At 53.2% G+C, this 26,511-nt stretch overlaps 2 protein-coding genes across 3 annotated transcripts in view; one reads left to right on the top strand and one right to left on the bottom strand.

The window, feature by feature from the left end:
* The first annotated feature begins 549 nt into the window (after nucleotides 1–549).
* Pimreg (PICALM interacting mitotic regulator) lies at nucleotides 550–4,105 on the top strand. The gene is made up of 5 exons (XM_004638505.2): nucleotides 550–840; nucleotides 2,391–2,671; nucleotides 3,173–3,268; nucleotides 3,672–3,720; nucleotides 4,004–4,105. The coding sequence occupies exons 1-4, from the start codon at nucleotides 550–552 to the stop codon at nucleotides 3,703–3,705; spliced, it is 702 nt and encodes a 233-aa protein (XP_004638562.1). The 3' UTR covers nucleotides 3,706–3,720; nucleotides 4,004–4,105.
* A 755-nt stretch (nucleotides 4,106–4,860) lies between these two features.
* Nucleotides 4,861–26,511, bottom strand: part of Pitpnm3 (PITPNM family member 3) — a 90,170-nt gene continuing 68,519 nt past the window's right edge. For both annotated transcript variants that reach the window (XM_004638310.2, XM_023723315.1), the window contains 11 exons: nucleotides 23,842–24,014; nucleotides 22,446–22,616; nucleotides 20,874–21,068; nucleotides 19,964–20,112; nucleotides 18,207–18,323; nucleotides 15,547–15,663; nucleotides 15,086–15,234; nucleotides 14,714–14,863; nucleotides 13,264–13,447; nucleotides 9,558–9,686; nucleotides 4,861–8,858 (listed from right to left, as the gene is read on the bottom strand). In XM_004638310.2, the coding sequence (XP_004638367.1) occupies nucleotides 8,553–8,858; nucleotides 9,558–9,686; nucleotides 13,264–13,447; nucleotides 14,714–14,863; nucleotides 15,086–15,234; nucleotides 15,547–15,663; nucleotides 18,207–18,323; nucleotides 19,964–20,112; nucleotides 20,874–21,068; nucleotides 22,446–22,616; nucleotides 23,842–24,014 (1,840 nt within the window). In that variant the 3' untranslated portion in view covers nucleotides 4,861–8,552. The remainder of the gene's footprint in view (nucleotides 8,859–9,557; nucleotides 9,687–13,263; nucleotides 13,448–14,713; nucleotides 14,864–15,085; nucleotides 15,235–15,546; nucleotides 15,664–18,206; nucleotides 18,324–19,963; nucleotides 20,113–20,873; nucleotides 21,069–22,445; nucleotides 22,617–23,841; nucleotides 24,015–26,511) is intronic.

Genomic DNA, 26,511 nt, shown 5'->3' with positions numbered 1-26,511 from the left:
GGCGGAGCAGCGCGGAGTTTCAAATCAGTTGGGGTCTGCAAGGAGCCGCTGTGTCTGGTCTCTGCTTTGGGCGTTGCCGGTAAGTGTGGGTCAAGATGTAGGGGGACTTCTATTTGGAAGCCTCAAGGGGAAACAGGGTAGGGGCTCTAGCTAGGACAGCCAGGCGTATTGCAAGCGTCAGGTCGAGAACTTGAATATGAAGGGATGGTCGGAGTCTGAGAAGAGAGCGTTTGGGGAGGGCGAATGTTTGAATGCACTGCTGATTGTGGCCTGGATCAGGCGCTGAAGCTCGGGGAACCCCTCCCTCCTTCTCCTGAGACTCTGGAAAGGGGCTGGGATGAAAAGACAGCTATTTTGGAAACTTGCAGCATGGGAGAGCAGGAATTTGGCCCCTCCTCCAGGAAACACTCCTAGTGGTACCCACCGTCGTCCAAAGGCCCGGTCCCACGGGCCTCCGTCCCACATCTCCTGGCCCCAGGGTTCCTGTGGAGGGTGACCCTCCTTTGACCTCCCCAGAGTCTGAGGGGCAGAGAAGACTGGGCCAGACAGATGGCATCTCAGTGGCACAGCATGCGATCCTCCGTGCGCCGCCGATCTCTCCTGAAGGAGGAGCAGCTGGAAGAGGAGGTGGTGCGGACTGCAGCCGGCCATCTGGAGTCGTCCACAGGGACTCTGGGCTCCCTGTGTAGACAGTTCCAGCGGAGACTGCCCTTGAGAGCAGTCAGCCTCAACCTCGGGGCAGGACCCTCCTGGAAACGGCTGGACACCCCAGAGCAGGAACAGCAGGGCCTCCAGACTGCGGCGCGCTCTGCCAAGAGCACCTTGGGTGTCGTGTCCCAGGTAATAATGACAACATCAACCATCTATGGAGGATATCCTTGGGGGCCGTAGTGCCTACCCTCAGAGAGACTTTAAGAATATAGGCTCCTGATGGCTGGGGCTTGACTTGTTTGCTGTTGCTTTCCCAGAACCCCAAATAGTTCCTGGCACATGATAGCTATTCCATAAATAATTGAATGAGTGTCACTAAGTCTGATGTTCCTGATGAACTGAGATGAGAGCCAGACGATGACAGGCATAGCAAATGGCTGATGATAAGGGAAGACCAAACTCAAGCCTCATTGCTTAAGCGTCCCAGGGTAGGTGACTCCGCAGAGCTCACCCAGGAAAGGGGAAGTACAAGGAGTATCTGTGACATGTAAAATCATCTGTACCCATACAGAGGACAGCAAGGATAAAAGTTGTGGAAAGAAAAGGGCAGGAACTTAGTGTGGGTGTGTCCAGGGGCCAAAGTGAGGTAGAGCAAGGAGAGAGGAGATCTAGCATCCCAAAAGTGTTTAGACTTCCCAGAGCACCCAAGAACTGGAAGAAACCTGGGGCCTCACAAAGGCCAGGCAGGGGCTCCACTGCGGAGCCTCACACCCAGCCTTGAAGCTGGTCTGATGGGTGTATACCTGTACTTGATGGGAGAAGGAAGGGAGCAGATATGACCCTGAGAGTAACTTCAGGAGCTACTCTTGAGTTGGATCCAGCAGATTGGGCCCCTTGGTGTCAAGGAGCTATGCCCCAGGAAGGTGTCATTATGTGGGGTATGAGGTACCCCACGGGCCTGCCAGGCTGATGTGTCTGTAAAGCTGGAGCTGGAGCTTTTATCTTCCCCTTTCCTGGGTGAGCTCTGGGGAGTCACCTACCCTGGGAAGCTTGAGCAATGAGGCTTGAGTTTGGGCTTCCCTTATCATCAGCCATTTGCTTGCCTGTCGTTGTAGGGCTCTCATCTCAGCTCATCAAGAAAAAAGATAAAGGCCATAGGAGGGAATAAATGCTGTGAGACCGCCCAAGGCAGGGTGCTGCTGGGAGGTTCCCTCCATGGCATCGTCCTGGGAATCCTGAAGATGTAAGGAGAGAGCAGCTCTTTCTAAAACCTTTGCAGAAAGGTCTCCCAGCCAAATGCTAGGCCTTGTCTCGTGGCACCCAGAAGTTCTGAAAACTTCAGGGTCAGGATCAGAATACCCCCAAAAGGGTCTCTGAAGACCAGTGAGGAGTGAAGGACCATGGAACAGAAACAAGAAGACGATGATCTCTTGGTACCCAGGAGCTGGGTCCCTTCTCTGGCTCTTCTTGAGTCAGGGAGTCAGTCTCTTCCTGCGAAGGGGATTTGGACTTAGACAGAGGCTGTCTGAGCCAGAGTTACCCACCTGCTGCTCACTGCTCTGGTCTCATCCTGGGACTCTGAGCTGGGTTGCTGCACTGGACAACAGGTCCACAAGTAGTCACTACATCCCTCACACTTAAGACCAAGAGTTGTCACTATTCATGGGAAGCTGGCGGGCTGGAGGGTTACCTAGAGACCTTGGTCCTGTCTGTGCTAAGCTGTGTGTGTTGTATCACAGAGAATCCAGGAGTCCTGCCAGAGTGGCACCAAGTGGCTGGTGGAAACTCAGGTGAAAGCCAGAAGGAGGAAGAGAGGGGTACAGAAGGGCAGTGGCTCTCCACCTCCCACCCTGGGTCAGAAGAGCACCCGGCTGTGTAGAGCCACCCTAGACCCTGGCAGGAGGGAATATCGCCGCCTCTCTGCCGGGGTGGGCCCATGTGCTCACCCCCGACGGCAGCCGAGGAGGGATGCTGCCTTCCAGAGCTCCTGCTCCTCGACCGAGCCTCTCTGCTCTCCCAGGCAAGTAGTGTGGTGTCTCCCCAAAGTCAGTGGTTCTGAGCCCATGTGTGATTGCCCTTCTCTGACCCTTCAAATGCCAACTGGGCCCCCTGGCTGCTGAGTACCTCCTGCACATTCCTGGAGCCAGAGGCACCCTTAGTTGAGTCACATCTGTGTTCTGGCCTGGTGGAGGATCTAAGAAAACCCTTCCAGGTGCCTCAGTTTCCCCACCTGAAAAAGAAAGAGGTGAGCTCAGTTCTGTGTGGGTTCCCCTCAGCCCAACCATCAGGGTGTTGGAGACTCAGGCTGCAGGTGGGAACAGCAGACTTACTTGTCTGCAATATTGCCTGCCCATGACCTTGGCCCCATGGGGCTCGATGTTGCTTCACTGAGCAGAAATCTATGTTGAGGAAGCCCCAGACCGCAGGGCTATCAAGACCCACAGACCAAGTCCCGGTGCTGGCTTGGAGGGGATTCCATCACAGGTCTCCAGCCAGCCCCTGTTGGCTTTTTTGTATCCAGTGAATCTGACAGTGATCTCGAGCCTGTGGGAGCAGGAATCCAGCATCTCCAGAAGCTGTCTCAAAAGCTGAACAAGGCCATCATAGCTGAAGACAAGTGAGTTGATGGCCCAGTCTCCAGAGTAAAGAGACTGGGAGGGCACCATTGAGCCACACCATCTTTGTAGGCAGGCTGCTGCTCTGGTCCCGACCTACTGTGTGACTCTAGTCCCTGGCCCTCACTGGGTTGCTATAGAGTTCCTGACATATCTGCTCCAAGACCCACCCCGTTCTGAGGCAGAACCTCAGATCTGAATCCTCACTAACTCAGGATGTTGGTTTCTGTGTGTGTGTAATAGTGTCAAAGCAGGCTCTTGGCAGGGTTTCACCAGCTCTGACTCTGCAGAGTAGCACTGCTCCCACCCTATTTCCAGGTTCTAGTTTTGTCAGCCCAGTTTAGAAGTCTCCTCCCAGGCTGCAGCACCCAGCAACATCAATCCCTCCCCCTTTTCCCTCCCTAGTGCTGACATGACCGTCACCCTCATATGTGACTGAGGACAGGCCCTGCAGGTAATGCCCTCCTCCCCTTCCTCTCCCACCCTCATTCATGAGCATGGCAAAGAAATGAGTCTCTGGGAAAACCCACGGAGCAGGTGAGCCCCACAGAACAGGCAGTCTCAGAGTCCACACCTGCTAGGAGCCAAAGCTTAACCTCACTGACCCATCACTCACTACCCATGCTGGGCACCCCAAAAACCCAGAGGCACCTTCCAGCCAGTTGAGAAAGCTGTAAGGTACCCAACTCCCCTTCCCTGAGCTCAGCAGTGGGCACAAAGGGAGCTCTGTTTTGCAGAAAACAAGTCCTATCTGGCCACCAAACCCTCACACCCAGGATATCTACATTGCCTGCCCTGGAGCTGCCTGGAAAAAGAACCAGAGGCATCAGCTGCCCTGAACCGCCACTAACAAGGACCTGATCACCAAGGGGCCCAGCACTCATCTGCTTCAGCCACACCTGGGTCCATCAGTGACCTCTGCCACAGCCCGAGAGACTCAGGGAGACATTGGCGATTTGGGGACTTGCTCTCACTCCCCCAGCAGGCTCTTGGGCTTAGGACCTCATGCTACTCTCAAGTCCTGTGGTCACCTTGCTTGCGATGAGAAAATAGTCTTTGGGGAGCCTTCTACAGGCTCCCCAGCTATATTTCTATAACAGAGGTTCTTAGGGACCCAGTTCCATCCCACCAGAGCCCTGGAGGGAAAGGAGATGCTGGCTCCAGGTTGTGCACCCCTCGGCTCATGGGTGCCTGCCTACTTATACGCTTGGCACAGGGCACTGTGGGCATGCAGGGAAGGGGAGCAACACTCAAGAGCCCTTTGTAAACTATTTAAGAAATCCATTTTACCATTTATAAAGAAAGATGTGTGCCCATTTCCTAAATCATACTGCTTTTTCATAATAAAGACTTACTCCACACTGGACACTTTTTCCACTTCTCCCCCACCCCACATGCCCTTGCTTTGGGCCACATGGTTAGGGTCTGGCTTTGTCCCTGGTCCCCTCAGCTTCCAGCTTGCTTGCCCCACCCCCTCCTTAGAGTAGGGGTAAAGAGAATGCTTTATCATCTCAGTCCAAAGCAAAGCACACTGTAAAGGCAAATAAGGTTTTTATTTAAGTGACAATGTTTGAGAGTTAAAAACCAGCTCACATCGAAATCAAGACCAATTGTAAAAATCTTTTAACTCCATAATGCGGTATTTGTCTTGTTAGAAATCTGATATTTTACATGTTTTTTTTTCTAACGGATTTTGTACAAGGCAGCCGTAGGAATATAATAAACCTTTTCCAGCACAGAACCATCTATCACAGATAATACTGAAAGGTACACACTTAGGAACAGTCAGACCACAGACAAGGTCAGACTGGCTGCCACCACTGAGTAAACAAACAGAAAGGGACAGTGGGATCCGACGGTGGGGGTCCCCATGCATAAGCCACCCTTCTGTGGCCTGTCACTCCTTGGTGTCACCTGCCTCTGCTGTGTCCCAAAGACTAAAGTTGAATTCTTGATTATCCTGCCAAACATCCTGTTGGTTTCTTAGCAAGGAGAACAGAACCCAGCCAGGCCTCATTGCTTGGACTTAACCCTGATTGGGACTTTGAAAATTCCCCCAAGCCCAAGAGGATACGCGGAGGCTTTTGACTGAGCTAAAGAAAAATAGGTTTCCAGAGCGCTTGACACCCAAACCCCCTGGGATTCAGCTGGAAAGTCGGTTGTTTAAGGCAGGGTCAACTGCAAGGCTCCTTCCCAGTCAGCACTCTCCTCCTAGGCAGGGCTGCACCTGAACCAGGTGGAAACTGGTGCCACCACTGGCCCAGGTCTACCTGCCTCGGGTGGAATCTGATTTCACATAGTGGGTGTTTGGTCTACTGGACACTTCTGGGGCACAAGTCTGGGCTTCAGAGTGAAAAAAAAGTGCAGTTTAGAAACCCTAAGATCCTGCCTCCCGCTCCTTCAGAGAGCCGCCCCAAACAGTCTGGGTAATGCTGGAATTCAGACGCAGTTGCTGTGGCCAGCACCCAGACAGGAAGGTCATTCATCTGAACATACAAAGGAACTTCTTATTTTTTTTTTTTTAATATTTTGTGGTGCTTTAGAGAGGAGTCAAGATCTTTAGGGGGAAAACCATGATGCTGGAAGAGCAGGCCCTGGCAAAAGATTTGCACCCTGAACCCCCAAGAGGGCACGTAAGTGAGGAAGGCAGGCGGTGGCGGGCAGGCCCTTGGCCAGCGTAGCCACTGGGTGGGGAAGAACAAACATGCCACATGAAAAACAAGGAGCTTTGGTCAGGGGGAAGATCTGTTTTCCAGCTGCAGGATAGCAGGCACACCAGGAGCTAGAAAGAGTCTAAAAACAGCTGGATTAAGGGATCACAGAACTACTGGAGAAGAGGCAACCGCAGCCCTCCAGAGAACAACGGGACTCGGTTCTTTTTGTCTCTGACTTGACAGACAAAATTGAACACACCACTAGTACAGAAAGTGCATATGGGGGACACAGTTGTCAAAAAGGCAATACTGAGACATAGGTAGTCTCATCACTAAACAGAACTGCAAGGACAGGCATTCACACACACCAACTATAGCTCCAAGGGTGTTGTGTTCACAATATATCCCTGTACACTGTGAGCATCTTGTGTGGGAGCTAGCAAAGTCCCAGTAGAGGGTTCCAGCAAAGCAAGGGGGAACAACAGCCCTCCTGCTGGGTCCTGTGTCTCAGTTCTAACCCCAGAAACAGCCCCAGCCACTTATTCTAAGCTCCCTGAGGATCCCAGCTCACAGCCGTATGCCCTCACTCCCACCCACCCCCACTCCCCAGCCTGGGGTTCTCTGAAAGGGAGGAGGGAATCTAACTGAGGAAAAGGATCTCACACTAATTAGCTCATCATTTAAAAGTAACATATCAGTGACTTCTGCCAAAATGAAATGACAGAGCCTCGGAAAATTAGAAAATAACTCTGCCATGTTTAAATCAAGATTTTTTTTTTTTGGAGGGGGGAAGGAGCAGAAAGGGTTAGGAGTGAAGTGCTATGCCGTATGAGCTGGTGCCAAGAGAGAGCCAGGAATGATGCTCTGTTAAAGGGGGATGAGCCCGTGCAAACTGCCCGCTGGAGCCAGGACCAGAGAAGACAAGCTGATCCCCAGCTCCCTAGCATCCTCATGGGGCTTGGACACAGGACGCAGTGCTGAAAGTAGATTACAAGAGCTGGCAGATGGGTCGGGCAAAGGTGGCAGTAACTGGTGGGCTGGAAAAAGTGCAGGGGTGGGGGCTTAGAGCCCAGACCCCTCCAGCCCCAGCAGGGTGCCCAGGTTGCCAAGGTGATTTACAACAACGGTGCCAACTGCCCCCAGGAGCAGCCACCATGGACTGCAGGGGAGCTGCAAGAGGTAGACATTGAGCAGAAGCGACACTGAGCTCACACAGGCGCCTGCTGTGTATACAGATGTCTGGCCCTGGGGTGGCCTGCTAACAGCTAGGGCTGGCCTCAGAAGCAGCCCATGGGGGCACAGAGGCAGCCCAGGGCAGCTCCATCACAGGTGCGAGCCTGGGCCAGGGGCTCAGTAGCAGGAGGACCTAGGCAGACTTTGAGGGGCCCCAGGAGAGCCAAGCCCTGCCACCCTCAGGGTGCTGCCCACTTAGAGGCTCAAACCAAGCTATGTGGTAGCTGGAAGGGAAAGGATACAACAGCTTGGGCCAAAATTCCAAGAAGTCCCCAGAACCCGGGTATCTCAACTCTACGGTTTCCAGAAAGCAACAGGGGAATGGGTCTGAGCAGAGCTGGGGGTGGAGGAGCCAGATCAGTATCCTCCAGGGAGGGCTCTGTCCCTGGGATACCCATTTTAGCATCAGAGCAAAGCAGCCCTGCTGTGGCTCTCCATGGAGCAGACTTTCTCTGAAGCAGAACCTTTCAGCAAAGCTGTGTGCAAAGGGCCTGTTAGCCTGCACGCTGAAGACTCAGGGTCAGAGGTTCAGGGCTGCCTATGAGTCAAAAACTTACACCTACCTCAGCTGGGGCCTGGACCCCCTCCAATTTACAGATGGAAAACTGGGTCCAGAGAGGGCAAGCAACAGACTCACAGGCACACAGCCAGCCCACCTGGGCCAGAACCCAAGTCTGCAGCCTCTCCCAGGGGAGGGCACAAGGCAGGGATCCTGGAAGATGAATCTGTCCTCAAGGGCCACCAGAGGATGGTGAGGTTACTGAGGACAATGGTAAGGGGCACAAGACAGCTGCAGGTGGACACCAGCACCAGACCCGGCCCCAGGGCTGTGGACAGACACCACGCACATGAGGATGAACCTAGGGGACGTCCTCTCACTCCCAGAAAGTGACCACTTTGTCATAAGTGTCAACCTGGAAGCGGTGATTGGGGGATGTCACAAGGAGAGTGGGCATAAAATGCCACTCACTCCTCCACAAGACAGCCAAGAGGCAGCACCTGCCAGCGGCTGTTGGTCCCCCCACTAGGGCCTTCTCCACACAGAGCTCACCTCGCCTGGCCGCGGAAGACTGGGGATTCTGAAAGATGCCTGACTCTGCCGGAACTGTGGGCTCCAGCTGGCCTGTCCCCAGGATGACACAAACATCAGCCCTGACTAGGGCTCGCCGTCCCTGCATGGGGAGGCGGCGGCGGCGGAGGCTCTGAGAACCAGGGATTTCACCCGGTCACAGCTCCGGAGCTCTCCCAAGGCCAGAAGGGTCCCTCCCTACTCTGATTGGACATGGCTGGACAGACACGGGAGGGAAAAAGCAGGAAAACGCCTGTGTCGGGGAGAAGGCAGCCCTCCCGTCCCTGCAGGCAGCCTGGTCGCCCCCCTGCTCTGAGCACCGCCTGCCCCTCAGGGCACCGACTCGAACTTGGGGGGCCCACGTGCCCAGCTGAGGGCAGGCAGCGGCCGCTCGTGGTCCTTGTCAGACTCGGGCTGGCTCTGGGCCCGCTCGGGCTTGGGGGTGGCAGCCGGTGGGTCGGGCTGCTGCACCGACAGTGTCCTGCGCAGGTGGTTGCGCTTACGCAGGAACTCAGGCTGCGCGTGCAGGCCAAAGCTGCCCTTGCGCAGGATCATGCGCGAGTTGTTCTTCTTGGGGCGTGAGCGGTGGCTGGCCTCCAGCGTGGCCAGGTGTGCAGCATAGCCTTCGCTCAGGAACTACGAAAGAGATGAGTGTGAAGCTAACAAGGAGAGTGGATCCCTGCTCCTGGTCCTGTCCCCAACCGTGACTCGGGCATCTCCAGCTTCTCCTCGGACCCCGTGCAGTTTAGGGATCTTTGTGGATGCTGCCTCCCTATCCCTCACCTCAAGGACTCAGTGAACATGGCCAGACACAACCCATTCGATGCACCTACTGCTCCAACTCCCTGTCCCCTGCCGGCCTGCACCAAGCTGGTCCCAGGCCATTCCCAGATGTTTCTCTGCTGCTTTCTGACCTTGGCTTTTGCTGCTGCCTTGGCCACAAAGGAATGGGCTCTCAATCTCAGTTCCTTTCGGAGCAATTCCTTTGAAATTTGGAAAGCCAGCCTTGTCCTGGAGGCTGGGTTAGCTGCTCCTCTCCAGAATGTGTCTGCCTGGCAACTATCAGGGCACTTGCCATGCTACACTGTGACAGTCTGCAGATGTCCCATCTCCCACACTAGACTAGGTGGCATTACACCTGTCCCTGGGGCTCTCCCATGATCTAACTCAGCCTGGTCCAAGGCAGGGGCCAAGAAACATTGAATGAATGAATGAATGAATGAATGAATGAATGAATGAACAAGTAAGCCATTGGATGAAATAATAAATGAATTATTCTTCTATGATCCTTTCCCTGGCTGTCAGCCCTCAGCCCCCAGCCTTGCCTCCACCCACCTGGCACTGGGTTTGGTACTTCTTGGTGGGCCGGCCCACAATGAAGATCTGGGAGGCTGGCAGGCCCAGCACGCTGTAGACGGAGATGTCCTTGGTGGAGCCGTAGGCAGCACTGATTTTGATGAAGCACTGGAATACAGGGCAGCTCATGAGCAAGGGGAAGCCCAGCAGCCCTCCCTGGGAAGGCTTCCCACACCAGCTCAGGGAGCCCCTGTTTGGGAACCTGTATCCACCCTCACACTTCATGCCCTGGTGCCACCCTGTGCTGGGAACCGACTCCCAGAGTTCCTGTCCCTCCCCACACCTCTAGCTTGATACAGGGCTCTGCTTGGTAACAACCAGACCACTTATTGACACTGCCTTGGTTAGCACTACACATAAGTTATGTAACAATGGGGACAAATGTCCACTTGTGGATAAGGAAATTGAGTTTCTGCATCACAGGGCCAGGATTAGAGGTCAGTTCCAAGCTGGTCCTCCGCCTGCTGCCTCTGACTGGTTGGTCCGATGTTCTCCCCAGAAGACCCACTCCAGTCAAGAAAATGACTCAATGTCCTTGCACCACCAGCACTTTCAGATCGTCACTCTACCCTCCCCACTGTATCAAACTACCTCCTCCTTGGAGGGGCTCACCACCCAGTCATCCCTTGCCTTAAGTGCCTCTGCATAAGTCACCTTCTTTTCTCCCAAGTGCACTGGGCACTTCAGTCCTGTGTCTCTGCTTTCCTTCCTCCTAAATTGCACCATTGCCAGGGTGCCTTAGCATCCATGTGGAGAGCTTGCTGCCCCCACACTCAGGAATCCTCCAAGCTAAGACCCACCTTCTCCACCCCTCATCCCACTGCATCGCCCTCTAGGCCTTCAGAGGTTCCCTTCGCCACTGAGGTCATGTAGTAACCAGTCATGCAGGCCAGTCCTCACCATCCCACAGTGCTGCCTGCTTGAACGTCTCCCTGCTTGACAAGTGGGGCCTCCCTGGCCTGGCTCTCTTCCCCTTGACCTTTCCTCTTGGTTCCCTGGCCAGTTTCTGTCCTGCTCTTGGAGGCCCAGTGCAGCCTCTTGGTCCTATCCTTCCCCAGGGATGCCTCCCCACCCATGGTTTCACTGGTCTCTCTCACACAATGGCTCCATCCTCTATCTGCAACCCACAGAACTCTTCCTTGAGCCACATGCTGGGGCTGACATGGCTGGTGGCCCATGGCCATATCAGCCTCCACACGTCCACAGCTAAGCTCATCTCTCTCTAGCTGCCCTTCTGCCCATGTCCGCTCTCACTTCACTCACTCATTCATTCATATATTCATTCAACAAACATGCCTTGAGCGCCTACTGTGAGCCACTGTTATTCCAAATCCCAGAGATACATTGTAGAGCAGCACAGACATGAATTCTAACCTCCTTAGAGGCAATGATCAGACAAGTAGCCTGGATCCCTCCTGGCCGTGCAACAGAACATCAGAGAGTTCCTCACACACTACATCCAACTGTTACCAAATCCTGAGGATTCCACTTCCTGATTCTCATGCCTGCATATGTCTTTCTCTCCATTCCATGGTCACCACCTGGATTTGGTCTTCTTCTCTCTTGCTTGGCAATAGCCCCTTAACCAGCTTTCCTGTCTCTCCTTTTGTCTGTCAGCTAGCTCTCCACATAGCCATCAGAAGACTCTTTGTATGACTCAAACTAAACACTGCCATTCCCCTACTTCAGGCTCTTCCATGGCTCCCCATTGTTCTCGGAAAGGAGTCCATGAGCATGGTCTGATTTTCAAGTCTTCTGAGGCCTGCCATGCTTGTGTCCCTGGAGACATGTGGGGCCTCAGTTCCCACCTGACCTGGGTCTGACCCTGCCTGTATACACCCTCATCTTGGGTATCTGCAGCCCTAAAAATATTTCATGATCTTTCTATTTATTTATTTATATGTTTGGCACAGGGTCTCACTATGCAGCTCAGACTCATAGTTAGTGATCCTTCCATCTCAGCCCCCTCAGTGCTTGGATCACAGGCATGTGCCACCATGCCCAGTTTCAGTGGCAGGCTCTGCACAGGACCAGCAAGACATGCAGTACCGGGAATCAAATTTGGGTCCTTGTGCTTGCCAGGCTGGTGCTTAGACTGCCCAGCTATCTCCCTGGGCCCTCATGATCTTTCTTGCCTTTGTGCCTTTGCTCATGGTAAAAGTTGTCAAAATCAAAATGGAGCTGTTTGTGTCAATCCTAACAAAAACTAAATAAAGCTGGGAGCTTATGAAGGAAGAGTTCCTATTCATGACTGCCTAACAGTAAATATTACAAAAGACACTGCCAGAATCACAGCCTTCCACAGAAGGCTGCAGTAACCTTATACCAAAGAGACTCCTTCGAGGACATCTGCTCAGCAACAGTCTACCGAACTTCAGACTGATGCCACCCTTGTTATTATCATTTGTGGCCAAAGATAATTATTTCAAGATACTCTGTGTAACTCTCCTTTTGCCCTCGAAAAATCTGCCCTTGCCTCAAACTCTTTGAACCAGTACAGAATGAACTGTGCCACGCACATTTCCATGGCAATGCTACTCCCAAACAAAACTTCATTGTGCTCCAATTCTAACTTGCTTGTTTCAGTCTTGACAACTCATACTCATGCTTCAAGATTAAGCTCAAGGGCTGGTGAGATAGCATAGTGATCTAAAGCGCCCACTTAGGCAAGCTTAGACAAAGCGCAGGGATGGCGGTTCAATCCCTGGCATCACATACTGCACCAGCCCCGCCCCCAAGGCAGGCTGAGCCAGCCACAAAAAAAAAAAAAAAAAAAAAGATAAAGCTCAAAAGTTACAACCTACTAGAAGGCTCCCCCAACCTCCCTTGGCAAACAAATTCTCTTTCCTCTGTTTGCCAGTAGCAGCTCTTTTCAACCACACACCAGTAATTGTCAATTTGCATGGCTTTCTTCCTCGACATCAGGACTGGCAGGCTTTCTCTCTGAAAGGCTAAACAGTAAATATTGGCGACTTTGTGCTCCATCACAACGACTCAGCTCTTCTGCAGCAGCACAAAAGCAGCCACAAACGCTACAGACACAAATGAGCTTGGCTGTGTTCCAATAAAACTTTATTTATGGACACTGAGACCTAAATTCATCCAATGTTCATTTGTCAATCCCTACTCTAGGTCTATGCTTCTCAGTTATTTTCTGTGCAGCAGAATCCCCAGGAGGGTTGTGAAGACACAGCTGAGCCTCCAACCCAGAGTTTCTTGATCAGTAAGTCTGAACCAGAAGCTCTGAATTTCTGATTAACTCTCAGGTTCTTGGAAAGATGTTGGTCCCAGGCCCACATGATGCAGAACCACAGACCAGGAAAGCAGGTTTTTGTGTGGGCCCAACAACACCAGGCACAGAGTAAGGAACACAATAGGCACTTAAATGTCTATTGAGTGAAAATTCAGTTGTAAAGACAAGAGTTTAGGCTTTAGAATCAGGAAATAAAAAAGGATGACTAGCAATAAAGATAATACCTACTTCAAAAGACTGCTAAAAGGATAAGAGATCCAAAAATGTGGTCTTTGTACAGTGCACTTGATCTTGTGCCAACAAACTACTGGAAGTGTGGGGTTCCACCTGGTTGTGGAAGAGGAAGGGAGCATGGGAAGGCATGGTCGATCCCTCTCCTGGCCAATGAGAGTCTACTGCCAAAGCCCCGCCCCACCCCAGGCCTTCACTGACCTCCTGCATGAGGTTGCGGAGAAAGATGGCCTTCTGCCGCAGTGGGTCGTGCACCAGCCCGTCCGAGAAGAAGATCATGCCCTGTGGAAAGTTGTGCTGGGACAGCCACGACACCACCCGCTGCTTCTGCATGTCCGGCCGCCCCGTGATGTAGAGGATCATGTATCCCAGGTCTTGCCAGTGCCTAGCGAGATGGCATTGGAGGCTCCAATTCAGCCCTGCAAGCCACCTACTGCCCTGCAATCTGCCCCAGGTGCTGCTGCCCTCCTGAGAAGCCAGGGGGCTATTCTGAGGAACATTAGGAAGATAAAATAGAACCTCAAAATCCACACTCCCAGATAGCCCGTAAACCTGTGCTCCCACCTGGACTTGCTATACTCATGCCCTTTGTCAGGCGGGGGAGATAGCTCAGTACAATAAGCTCTTGCCTGGCAAGCTCAGGGTCCTGAGTTCAATCCCCAGTACTGCAAAAAAAAATAAATAAATATACTCATGCCCTCTTCCAGAGCCAGAGAGGGGACACCTGTCCCTCAGCCCCTCCACCTGCCTCCCTCCCTCCTGCAGCGAGCAAGGCAGGCAGCTTTACCAGGCTATCTCTTTCACTCTACCAGCACCCTTCCTTAGCTCAGGCCCCCTCTTACTGCGAGGCTACTACCAAAGTCCCCGGATAGCCTTTTTCCCTGCAGTCCTCCCACTCCAGTCTGTTTCCACAGAGCCAGGGACAGCTGGAGGTCAGAAGTTCCTCAGGGATCATGAGGCAGTCTGGCTGTTCCTCCCAAGTGCTGCCCATTACTGGGGTGGGATGGACAGTGCCACCTCAAACCCCAGGAACTCCCAAGAGCCTACATCTGAATCCCAATTCATTTCTCATCGCCATAATTTGTTTTCCCCACTGGATTCAGGTTTCTTCAAACAGCAGCAATATCTGCATCGGTGCCAGCCCTGAGCCTGGGAGTCAGCCTCAGAAAAAGGTCGCATGGGTGCAGGGAAAAGAAATGGAGGAAAGAAGGAAAGAAGAGAGGGAGGGAAAGAAGAAGGCAGGGAGGGAGGGGAAAAGGGAGGGAAAGAAGAAGGCAGGGAGGGAGGGGAAAAGGAAGGGAAGGTAGGAGAAAGGAGAGGAGAAAATAAGGGTGGTAGATAGATTTTTCAATAATTTTCAGTAAGTTACTGTCATAAGTAAAGCCACGACTTTTCAACTCCCAGCCTGAGACCCAGGGGGGAAAAAATTCTTGAAAATTTTCTTAAAATCTTTCTTATACTATAGCCCAGGCTGGTCTTGAACTGACAGTGATCCTCCTACCTCAGCCTCTCAAGGGCTGGAATTACAGGCATACACCACCACCGCTGACTAGAGAATTCTTAGAGACAACCAACAAAAGCAACACCCTCCCCCAGGGGCCTCTGGCTCCTGCCACAGAGGGGACATCCTTGCACAGGAGGTGGCACTCACCGCACCACATCCACTGCACCTGGCCGGACCTTGGGATCGCTGCCCATGATGGACACGCTGGCTGCAAAGGACCCATCGATGCTGAACACCACACACTCCATGCCCCTGGGCAGCACTGTGAGGTAGCTCATCGCACAGGTCTGGTCACCCCTGAAAGGTATGGGAGACCCATGTCAGCTGTGACAGGAGTCGTTGTGGGGCTAGCATCAGAGAGGATCTGAGCGGCGTCTCCTGGGGCCAGAGCTGGCGGCTTCTCCCGTTTCCTCTCTTCGTGCGGACAGCTTGGGCCGAGGACCTGCCCTCTGGATGGACTTTTCTAGAATGGCTGTGGAAATGAGAGACGTCACCATGAGAACATGCCCCCAGTCCCACCTGACAACCATCTTCACGGGGTAGACACCAATCCCCAAGCGCCGGGGCCGGGGCACGTTGTAGGTGATCCTCCCGCTGTTGTTGGTGATCTCTGTGTCCAGGTGCACCCAGCGGCCTGAGGAGGGCTCTGCCATCACCAGGATGTCCACCTGCAGGCGGTGGAGGAGGGAGGAGACTCAACGCAGGCTGAGCGGTGCAGGCTTGGCAGAGGCTGGGCTGGGGCGCTTTGTTACTGCCTGCATCCCTGGATTTTACCACTCTCCTTCCCCGCTCCACTGCAGCCAGGTCCCTCAGTGCCTCCCTCACTTTGCCCCTGGCCTTTGCTCCCTGTCCAGGCCAGGTGAGAGGCACCCTGCTCTCTGCCTCCCTCACAGGCGGCTTGACCCTGAGGAAACCCTCACCCCTCACATCACATCTGGCACACGTGGACCAGCTCTCAGGAGATACCTGGCCCTCAGTACCTTCTCTCCAGTCAGAGCTACCATGTCAAGAGGCCCATACATGAAGCGTCCCACCAGGACCTGGGGGCCATCTTCAGCAGCAATCACATCATTGGCCCGGTGATTAGCAGTGACATTCTGGAAGGACAGAAAGAATCTGGCTCAGCCTCAACAAGCAGCACTTCAGCTGGCTATGTGTGGAAAGCAGCCAGGATGGCTGCAGGGGTGTGGGCTATGGAATCATGGCTCCTCTGACTTCTGCTAGGGATCCAGAGATGGGTTCCTATAAGAGAAAGAGATGTGAGCCACTAATACTGTCTTCAAGGCACCCTGAGCTTCTCATGGAGGTGAGTTTACTGCTTTGACCTCTCTGCATGCCCCTGGAGTGACCGTTGGTCCTTGCATCCTAGTCTTCTCGAGTTCTAGGCTGGAAACTTCCCAGTCACCTTTCACTTCTCCCTCTGCCTCACAGAGCCATTTGCCACCCATCTTTTTTTACTAGAAAATTGCAGATGCACAGGGAGAATAACACAGCACTGCCTTCGGCCTGCCTGCAGGACCACTGCTCACAGCCCCCTGCCATTCTGGCCTCATTCTCCCCAGCCTCGCCCAGTCCAGGCATTTGTGGAGCAATCGGAACAATACCATGCTCTCTACACCACCTCAGCCTCCCTTCTCTTCACTTCTGCCTCTAGTTCATTCCATAGCTCCAAGACCTGTGTCAGCCCTGACTACACGCCATACCCAGGCTGGCCTTTGACACTCATGTCCCTCAACCTGCTGGCCCTTCCACACAGCTCTGGCCACAAGGGTGTCTCTGCCACACCCACGCTACCCATTGGCTGGACTCTGAGAGGGCTTCCCAATGCCATTCTGTATCCAAAACCTACCCCCAGACATCCTTGTAAGGCTCAGACCCATTAGCACCTTGCCAGACTGGCTCCCCACATTCTGCACAAAGTCCCAGTCCGGAGTTCAGCATTCTGAATGTGGCCTGAGCAACTTCCACTCTACAGTCAGGCTCTGCAGGGCCTCCAGGCCTTCGCTCATGCTGAGCCCCCCACTCTGTATGCCATTCGTAACCCTCTGCTCCCACAGCCCAGCCCACCTGCTAGGACCAGACTCAAAACCTCCTCTCAACTCCTATGATCTTTTAGTTCAACTCAACAAACATCCATGGGCACCTCATTTACAGGGTCCCTGAAAACCAGCAGCCATGAGCCCTGCCCTGGAAATACCCATGCAAGTGGGGGGCACTGCCCTCTTACAGGAGCCCTATGGAAGGAAGAGCTGATCGTGGGGATACGCATGTGAGACAGTCAACATACTCATCAGGGGAACGCACATCAAAACCATAAGGAGATACCCCAGCATTGCCTAGAATGACCACAGTCAAAGGGATAGAAGTGACAGGTGCTGCTGAGATGGGGAGAAATCAGAACCCACAGAGTCAGAACTCTAACTGCTGGTCAGAGTGTAAAACAATGCGGCTACCATGGAAAACTGTCTGGCAGTTCCTCAGATGACTAAACACAGAGTTACCATCAGATCCAGCCATTCCACTTGCAGGGCTGAACCCAAAAGAAATGAAGGCATATGCCCACAGAACACATATGCACAATTGTTTATAGCACCATGCGCCATGACAGCCAAGAGGCAGAAACAACCCAAATGTCCATCAGCTGACGAATGGATAAAGGAAATACAGCCTTTCCATGCAGTGAAGTATTACTCAGCCATGAAAAGAAATAAAGTTCTGACACCTGCAGCAACATGGATGAACCCTGAAGACGCTAGATTAAGGGAAAGAAGCCAGATACAAATGAACTGCCCAGAATAGGCAAATGTACAGAGACACAGAGAAAATGTCTGCTTGCTTAGAGAAAGGGGAGGGGGTGGGGACCTGGGAAGACTGCTGAAGAGTACATTTTCTTTCAGAGATGATAAGCATGTTCTAAAAGGTTTAGTTTAAAATGGATGAGCTAGGGCTGGTGAGATGGCTCAGTGGTCTAAAGCACCTACTTAGAACAAGCTAAGCTTAGCAAAGCACAGGGACCGCGGTTCAATCCCCCAGCACCACATGCCAGCCAGCCCCGCCCCCTGGTGGGCTGAGCTGGCCACACACACACAAAATAAATAAATAAAGTATAAAAAAAAATGGATGAGCTATATGATATGTAAATTACATATTGATAAATATATTTGCAAAAGAAATAATTGATTCATGAAGCACTTATCACCCTCTACCTCGGGATTGTTCTGGAGCCCTCTGCAATCCTCCTCCCACCAGACTGGAGCTGCCCAGCACAGGAATGGCAGTGTCTATGAACAGCTCAGACCATACCTGCTCCTAGCAGAGGGACTGAGACAGAGCAGGCATCGATGAGAGTTTGCTGCCTGAGTAATAAATGTGTGCACCCCAAACTCCTATTCATCCTCTGATAACCTACAGAAAAGCCTCCTTTGCAACGAAGCCCTATATGAACAGTCCTGACAATCCTTCTTTATTCTAATCTATGCTTCTCTCTGTCGTAATTACGAGCCTGAATCCCAGCTGTGTGGGTACTGACCTCCAAAGGCAAATTGAAGCTCTTATCTACCATGAGGATGTCCCAACCCTAGGGCAGCCCCACTACCCCAGGCCATTGTCCCAAGGCTTGTGATCCCAGGCAGGCACCTACCCGCAGTTTGACCTGGGTCCGCTTGCGAAGCCACTTCTCGCGGGGGTTGCTGGGGCTCAGCGCCGCAGAGTCCAGGCCAGCGTTCTCCTTGATGCTCACGCTCTCGTAGCGCATCACCTGGCCAAAGCGAAGCAGGTCCCTGGGCAGACGCTCATGGCACTGGGCCCCTCTGGGGCATTACAGCCCACCGACTTGTGGCCAGCCAGGCCCTCCCTGGGTCTCCCCGCCTCCCAGCCAGGACCCCCTCAGGGGGCTGAGGCCCAGGAGCCTGTCCTGACAGCTGAGCCACAGCACTGATAACCAGAGGGCTCTGTTGGGGGGCACAGCCTCTGCTCTCCACGCCTGCACCCACTCTCTGCCCTCCTTCCTGAACCCCCCAGAACCCGGAACCCAGCCCTTTCCCCTGCTCACTGTCGTCTCTCCAGCAATATCCCAGGCCCAGCCCTGCCTCTGGGACCAGACACTCCTGGGCTACTCCCTGGAGCACCCATTTATGCCCCGATAGCCCCCATCCTAAAGGAAAACCCCCAGAACCCTTTCTGCCTCTCCACCTTCCTCACTGCTGCCTGCCCACTCTGAGTTCCCCTCTGACCTCAGCGATGTCCTCTGCTGTCCCCATAGGTCCTCCTCAGGCAGGACTCCAGGACATATCCCAACCTGCTCTCTCCAGTACCCCCTGGGCACCGTCACCTGGCTTCAATGCCACCCCATGCCGATGACTTCCACATTTTGGGCACCAGTCCTGGCCTCGTCCCTAAGCTCTGGGCTCTTCTACTTGCTTCTCTCCCCAGCAACAAACAGGAGCCCCAGGCTTGGGCTTCCCCCACCCACCCCACTCAGCTTCGTCCCCACTCCAGGAAATGGCTCCCCCATAGTCACTCCAAGGAAAACAGGTCTTGCTGGGCTCCTTCCTGTCCCCGCATCCCAGAACTCAGAGTGCCGCCACAGGAAGTCCAGGTTCGCCTCTTGGGCCCCTCCGACCTGTGCCCTCCACGCTGTCTTTTCTAAGCTGAGCTCCTGCGCTCGCCTCCTCAGGGAACTCAGGCTTCTTCTCTTACTCCCAAAGCAGCAGCCCCAGAGTTTCCCTCTCAAACCCCAAGTCATGTGACAGATGTTCCTTGCTCACAGCCCCACTGTGGCTTCTCACAGAAGTCAGGTTAAGATCCTACCCAGACCTTGGCCATCCAGGCTGGCCACGAGCTGCCCCCACCTGCCCCTCATCCCACATCCCCCAGGGTCCTCCAGGGACTGCTCTTCCTGCTACACCTGCCGTTCTAAAGACGAGGACATGGGGCTGCAGAGAGAGCAGGAACAAGTTGCTCCACTCTCCACACTGACACACCACGATGTTCCGCTACTTCATTTCAATTTAATTTTCCAGCAAGTACCACTCTGTGAGCCACTCAGAAGTGAATGTTCTTTATGAAATCCCCTCTCTGACCATGTCACCACTCCTCCTGGTTTAAGTGCCCAAAGCCTTCTCAGTGCTGCTACCATGCCAGGGCACTGGACAGAAGTGCACGCCGATAATGCAGCACTCAGGAGGCTGAGACAGGAGGATCACAGTGAGTTCAAGGACAGCCTGAACTACATAGCAAGACCTGGGAGATGTGGAGGGAAGAGAGAGAGACAGAGACAGACAGACAGAGACAGAGAGACAGACAGACCAACTGACCAGGGGTCAGCACTGTCTGAAGGAGAAGACTGGGTTACTCTGGAAGAGCCTACAGCCAGGCCCAGCGAAGGAGCAACAGTACCTGTCTCAAGATGAAGGCAACCACGTCTGTGGACTCCCAGTAGCTGGCGTGGAAGAGATGGGGCAGGGCCACGGTGGGGAAGGCAGTGAGGACATCAGGGCAGTAGAGAGCATAGTCGATCCGCTTGGTTCCCCACCACTTGGCTCTGACTGCAGGCCCAAGAAGAAGGTGAGGACAGAGCAGCCAAGGGGCTGTGTGGGACTCTGGCCACACAGACCCCACAGCAGTCGAGCTTAGGGCCCGAGCACTCTGCCATCACTGAGCTGAGGGCGGTGGCTGCTCCCTTCCAGCCACCTTCTCACCACACAGCAGCCCCGTCACCTGTGCACCCCTCCTCCAGACTGAGCCCCTCCCAGGAAAGCATCACCCCTAGACTGCTGCTTAGCAGTAGGTTGGAGGTCAGGGCTCAATCAGGGCACTGAGAGGTCACAGAGTGGCCCATGATCAGAGATCAGAGCCCTACCCAAGGTCAGGGATCAAGCTTCTGTCCAAGATGACCACTCAGCCCCAGGTTAGGATCAGGGATCAAGGCTCTAAGCAAGAGCAAAGCTCGGGGGCCAGGGAGATGACTCAGTGGAACAAGCGCTTCCCTGGCAAGCGCAAGGGCCTGAGTTCAAAGCCCAGTTCCGCAAAAGAAAAAAAAGAGCAAAGCCCATATTAGCCAGGGTTAGCGTGTGGGGCCTGTCCAGGGTCAGAGGTCAAGGTTCACTGCCTAGTCTGGGAAGTCAGTGAGGATTCAGTTGGAAGCCAGGTCTCTGCCAACAGACCCACAGTTCTGCCAAAGGCAAGAATGCCGCCCTCTTGCCTACAGAGGGCTGCCTGCAGCAGTGTGGCTATAGACCCAAAACCACCCCATGAAAGGGCCCCTCTCTCCAAAATGCAGGCAGGGCCCCAAAAGGACCTCACTCACTGCGGGAGGCACCCACAGGCGCCAGGCTGTCCAAGGACTCAGAGCTGTCACTGGGGGAGCTGCCCTCGCTCATCCTGCGTCCTGCACGCTCAAACCTTGGGGCTTGAGGGAGTGAAGCAGAGGCATCCAGAAGCGGGGGGCTGCCCTGGGAGCCACCCTCCAGGAACAGGGGGCTGTGAGTGTGCAGGGCATCAGCTAGAAAAGGAAGTGCAAGGTCAGGGTAAGTAGTGGGTCTCCAACAGAGTTGGCCACTTGGTGCCAGCCTTGTGCTAGGCAGGAACCCAAGCAGGCAGAGGAGCCAGCCCCAGCCCAGCAGCAACCTGCACCACACACCACACACGCACACACACACACACACACACCCATATATACATGCACACATATGCACACCCATGGATGCACACATACACACATCTGTGCATGCACACATACACACACATGTACACACACACACAAATGCATGCCCCACTGGGACTGAAGGGTCTCCTTTCAAAGTACATAGCTGTTTCACCTTCTCTGCACTTGCAAGCGATGCAAGCAGGTATGAGAGTTCCAACCACCACCCTCACTCCCAAGAAAGCTACAGAGGAGCCTGGAAGACACCCCAAAGCACAGCTGAGGTCATGGGGATGGCAAGTAACCATGTCTCTCCTGTCATATTCCTCCTCCCAAGCTACAAAGGATTGTGGCTGACTTGGAAGTGAGTGGAAATGAACTCTAGCCAGGGGGAGCTGGTGTAGCCACTATGGGTGCAGGGTCCTCTGTCCAAAGAGGGGACACTTGAGGGTTGGGGAGGAGCCTTGGAGCTTTGCCTACTTGACAAAGCTCCTAGCACAGCAGGGATTTTGGAAAGCTTATGTCTCTGAAATGAAGGCTTGGGAGAGGCTGGGTCTTAATCCTTTGGGCCATAAGTACACCATCCCTCCATCTCTGGCCAGCAACTGAGCAGGCTCAGGCTACTGCCCCTCTGCCATGGTATACAGTCAAGGCCTGGATCCCCAAAGCCCCAGGCTGTCATTTCGGGCCTGCCCTCAGCTTCACCCCCTTTAAGTCCTGGAAGCCTCTGACCCTCCCCCCACACACCTGTCATGGCTCCCCATCCCGGCTCCCCATTGTGCCCTCCTCCTCCAGCTCTTTTCTGCCTACTCAAATAAACTTTCCCTACAAACCCCTGGTCAAAGGCCACCTTTGTCACAAACCCTGATGGCTTAGCCCTCCTATCCTTCCAGAATCCAGGCTGGGACTCGGGAATGATACTGGACATAGATCCCTGGGCTTGCCTTGGACTCTGACTACTCCACCCTTACACTGGCTCACCCCCACAGCAGAGCCACCTGGGGCCTGCTGAGAACATAAGGGCTCTCCAGCCGCAAGCTGCCTGTACAGATCAAGTGCTTGGCACACTGGCCACTCTGAAGACAGGGGAGTCAGTAGCTCCCTGTTTGTTCCTCCAGGAGAGTGCAGGCCCTGTTCAAGGAGTCACCTCATCAGCTGACAGCTCGAAAGGCTGGACCAGAGAGGGGTCCTTCAGGGTCAACTGGCTGAGCCCAGCCTCCAGCCCTGGGCACCTACCCAAGAGGAGAGAGTGTCCATCACCCAGGGGGAACCTCTGGTAGCGGGGCACACTGACGGGGGGCACCAGGTGGAACCTGGGCTCCAACAGAGGCTCAAGCCGTGAGGCAGAGGGGTCTGCGCAATGGAAGAAGCTGTAGACCTGGCTGCAGGCAGGACGCATCTGGAAACCTGGGGTAAGTGGGGAAGACAGAAGGAGAAGCCCCTTTATAGTACCTGCCCCCTTGACTCCAGGAGGCTCCCTGGAGTACAGCTCTGAGTAGCCTTCTCCTCCATTCAAGAACCTTTCATGGTTCCGGGCTACCAAATGGAACAAAGTTGTTACATTCAGCTGCCATTCAAAGTCTTGCCAATCTTCCCACCTATGAGTGCCACCACAGACAGCCAGCAAAGCACTGCCAGAACAACAGTGAACGTCTGCAATTGCCTAATCCTACTCACTGCTTTCCTCTCTCTCTGCCTTTGTTCAAAGAGTGCTGTCTTCCTAGAAGAGCCTCTCTCCAGTTTCCATTGGTCAGACTCTTTTCAACTCCTCCAGCTTTAGTTACTACCTAACCTATGAAACCAATATCAGTTCCTTAAATCAGGACAACTGCCCCTTGCTCGGGGTCCCCAGTCCCCAGACCACACTCAATTCCTAGGTGAAGAAGGAGATGGGCGTTGAGGCTTGTTGGAGGTAGCAGGGCACTTCTCTCACTGGCCAGCAGATGTCTCCACTGAGACCCTGCCTCTCCAGCTGGTCTCCCTTCCTGGATCAGCCTACCAAACAGGCAGCCTCCAGCGAAGCCCAGAGATCCTGGGCAACGCCGGTGGCCCTGAGCTCTGCTTCCTCTCCTCACTGCAGCCACAGCCGCTTCCTCTCTAGCTGGTCACACTGGAGGCTGTCCGTGAGCTTCAGGGAAAGCACTGATTAGCTGACACACAAGATGCCCTTCAGGCTGTGAGTGTGCTCCTCTCCTCTGTCACTGTTAAAGCCCTTGGTGACCAAATCCTCCCACACATGTATTTTGGAAGAACAGGAAAAGGTTTTCAAGGCTGCAGGTGCGTGGGCACAGGCACTGTGATGGGCCTGAATATGGGGACAAGCAGAGAAATCCACCTGGCTTCAGGGGTCTGCTGAGCAAGGGGGAGGGGGGGGAGTGAGGAGCAATGCAGTGCACATTGTAGCTTCTCTTCCCACAGAGCCTAACTATGGCGCAGGGGCCGCGAAGCCAGGGGCACGGGGCAGGGACAGGAAATCCACATGAAGTCACCTCACCACTGGCCCATCCAGGGAAGCCGCCCCCAACTTTCACTACTCTTCCCACCCCTCCTCTTCTCTTTCTCCATTGACTCCAACTCTTCCCCACCTCCCCCACGCTCCCTTCCTCCCATTTGGAGGTCCAGCTATACATACCATCCAGCCCGGGCAGCACCGTCCTGCGCATGGCCAGGACCAGGCCCAAGGGTGAGCCGAAGAGGAAGAAGTCAGACACATCAAAGTCAAAGCGGCCCAGGCTGACCTCGGGGAGTGGCGGCCCCCCGGCTGTAGAGAGCTCGACCTCGTCCTTGAGCACACTGGAGTGGATGCTGTAAAGGGAAAGGCATGGGGGCAGGGTAGGGAGGAAGCAAAGTGCCCAACCCTCTGCCTACAGGCAGACTCAGACGTTGAGAACCCTTGTCCACACCAACAAAGTCAGCGGCAATCAGTACTGCCCACCAATGCTGGGCCAACATTTCGCTGGAGCAGGGGTCAGCAAACATTTTTGCAAAGAGCCAGACAGTAATTATCTTGTACTTTATGGGCCATCTGGTCTCTAGCACAAAGACTTAATCCTGCCATCAAAGCACAAACGTAGCTACTTACTGCACATGGCTGTGACCTGCTACAGCTACATTTACAGGAATAGGCTGAGCACCTGGGACAATGGGGCATCCTGCACGCAGGCAGGGGTCCCCCTTGTGCTGCCTCATGACAGCCACACTGAGAATCCCCACGCTGTCTGCTGGAAAAGCCCAGCTTGGCCAATCCTCAGACCAGCTGGCTAATATCAGGGCTGCCAGGTTTAGGGTTTTGTCACAACTCATGTTGCAGGCAACCTGCAGGCACAGATGCAAACGGCTTGATCGTCCCACCCACTCCAGCCAGCAGATGGAACAGCTAAAGGAGAAAACAGGAGACACACAGAATCCCAACCACTTCCACCCTGGATGCCCGCTGCGCTGGAAAGAGTCTGAGTTCTATCCAGCCACAGACCCAGAGCTGGAGACTGAGGGTCAGGCAAAAAACTGGAACCTTCCCTGTGAGCCTTAGGTCCAGCTTAGAGGTCAAAACCAATGCAGGAATTGTGGAATCTACCAATCCGTGACCTGAACATAGATGCAAAGTACCAAGGTGGAGGAGAAAAATCTCTGGTAACAGTGGAAGCAGTACGGGCCCAGGTCCCAGCCCGTGGAGAAGCACACATGCCCAGCTGAATCGCTAGTCCTCGCGCCCCCTTCTGCCTCCCACTCACAGTGGTCTCACTGCGCAGACCACGACACTCGTGTTTAACTGTACATATTGCGTGTACAGCGTGGTCCCTAGACATACGCCAACTACTTAATTGCCACAGAAACAGCCATCTGTCCCTGCAGCACAGGGAAAAGCTGGCTGAGTTGAGGTAGCTACCAAAAAGCCTCAGATTTCTTGTCATTCTCCAAACTGGGGGCTTTCCGAAAGGATTTTTCAAGGGAAACCAGACGACATGTTGTGATGTTTTCACCTAGCAACTCTCACTTATGTGGAGCTGCTTTTCTATATGATAAACTGTTTAGAAGCTGTAAATAGTCAAAAGCTTAAATACACAGAGCCTAGCAATTCCACCCCTGAGAATCCATCTGAAGGAAGTACAGTAGCGCCCCCTTATTCACAAGAATACGTTCCAAGATTTCAGCAGATGCCTGAACCACAGAAAGCACCACATTGGGTATAGTGTTTCTCTTACTATACGAACATTCATATGACAAAGTCTAATATATAAATTAGACAATAAGAGAATAACAACTAATAATAAAATTATAACAATATACTATTACATAGTTATGTGAATGTGGTCTCTCATTCAAAATATCTTACTGTGCCTTCATTGTTTCACTTAAAGGAAGCGCTCTATGGCTTCTCTTCAGCATATTTAAATTGCCAGTACTACTATCCTTGTGCTTTGGGGCCATCATGAAGTAAAATAAGAGTTATTTAAGCACAAGCATTACAACATTACAACAGTCAATCTGATAACCTACATGGCCACAAAGTGACTAACAGGGAGGTAGCATATATAGCGTGGATACTCTGGACAAAGAGTGATTCACATCTGAGGCACGCCAGGAGAGAAGCAGCATGAAATTTCATCATGCTACCCAGAATGTGCACAATTAAAAATGTATGACCTACTAGTTTCTGGAATTCTCTATGTTTTTTGTTTTTTGTTTTTTTTTTTTTTTTCAGAACCGGGGATTGAACTCAGGCCCTTGCGCTTGCCAGGGAAGTGCTTATTCCACTGAGCCATCTCCCCGGCCCCCTCTATGTAATGTCTGAATTGTGACTGACAAGCAACTGAAGCCACAAACTATAAAACTGGAGACAAGGTAACACTATAGTAAGCCTAATATACACTAATGACAACGCACAGAAATATCTACTGTAATGCTATTATGATAGTGAAGAACTAGAAAAAAAAAATATCCAACTACTGGGGATTGATTGTATGGAATTATCCAATCACCCAACAAAACACACTGCTATTGGCAGTCTCAAAAGCGGGGAGGCGAGCGGGGAGGTGAGCGGGTCGCCTTCAGCCATGCCCTCAGGGCGGCAGCCGCACCCGGGGATCCGTCCCCAGGCTGTTCGAGGTACAACAAAGTTTATGCATTTTGAAGAAGTATGAAGGTTGTGAACAATATTTTTCAAGAACTTATCATAGAAGATAACTGAAGAAAATTGCATGTAATAAGATAGCTGCAAATGAATGTACAAGTCCTTCAGCAATTGTTAAAAATACCTCATTGCCTCAAAAGAAACAATGAAGACAGTGGTCAAGAAAACATA

The sequence above is a fragment of the Octodon degus genome, unplaced genomic scaffold (genome assembly GCF_000260255.1).
Source record: "Octodon degus isolate 3935 unplaced genomic scaffold, OctDeg1.0 scaffold00098, whole genome shotgun sequence".
Lineage (NCBI taxonomy): Eukaryota > Metazoa > Chordata > Mammalia > Rodentia > Octodontidae > Octodon > Octodon degus.
The sequence above is the reverse complement of the archived record's forward strand: the minus strand, read 5'-3'. Positions and strand labels throughout refer to the sequence as shown.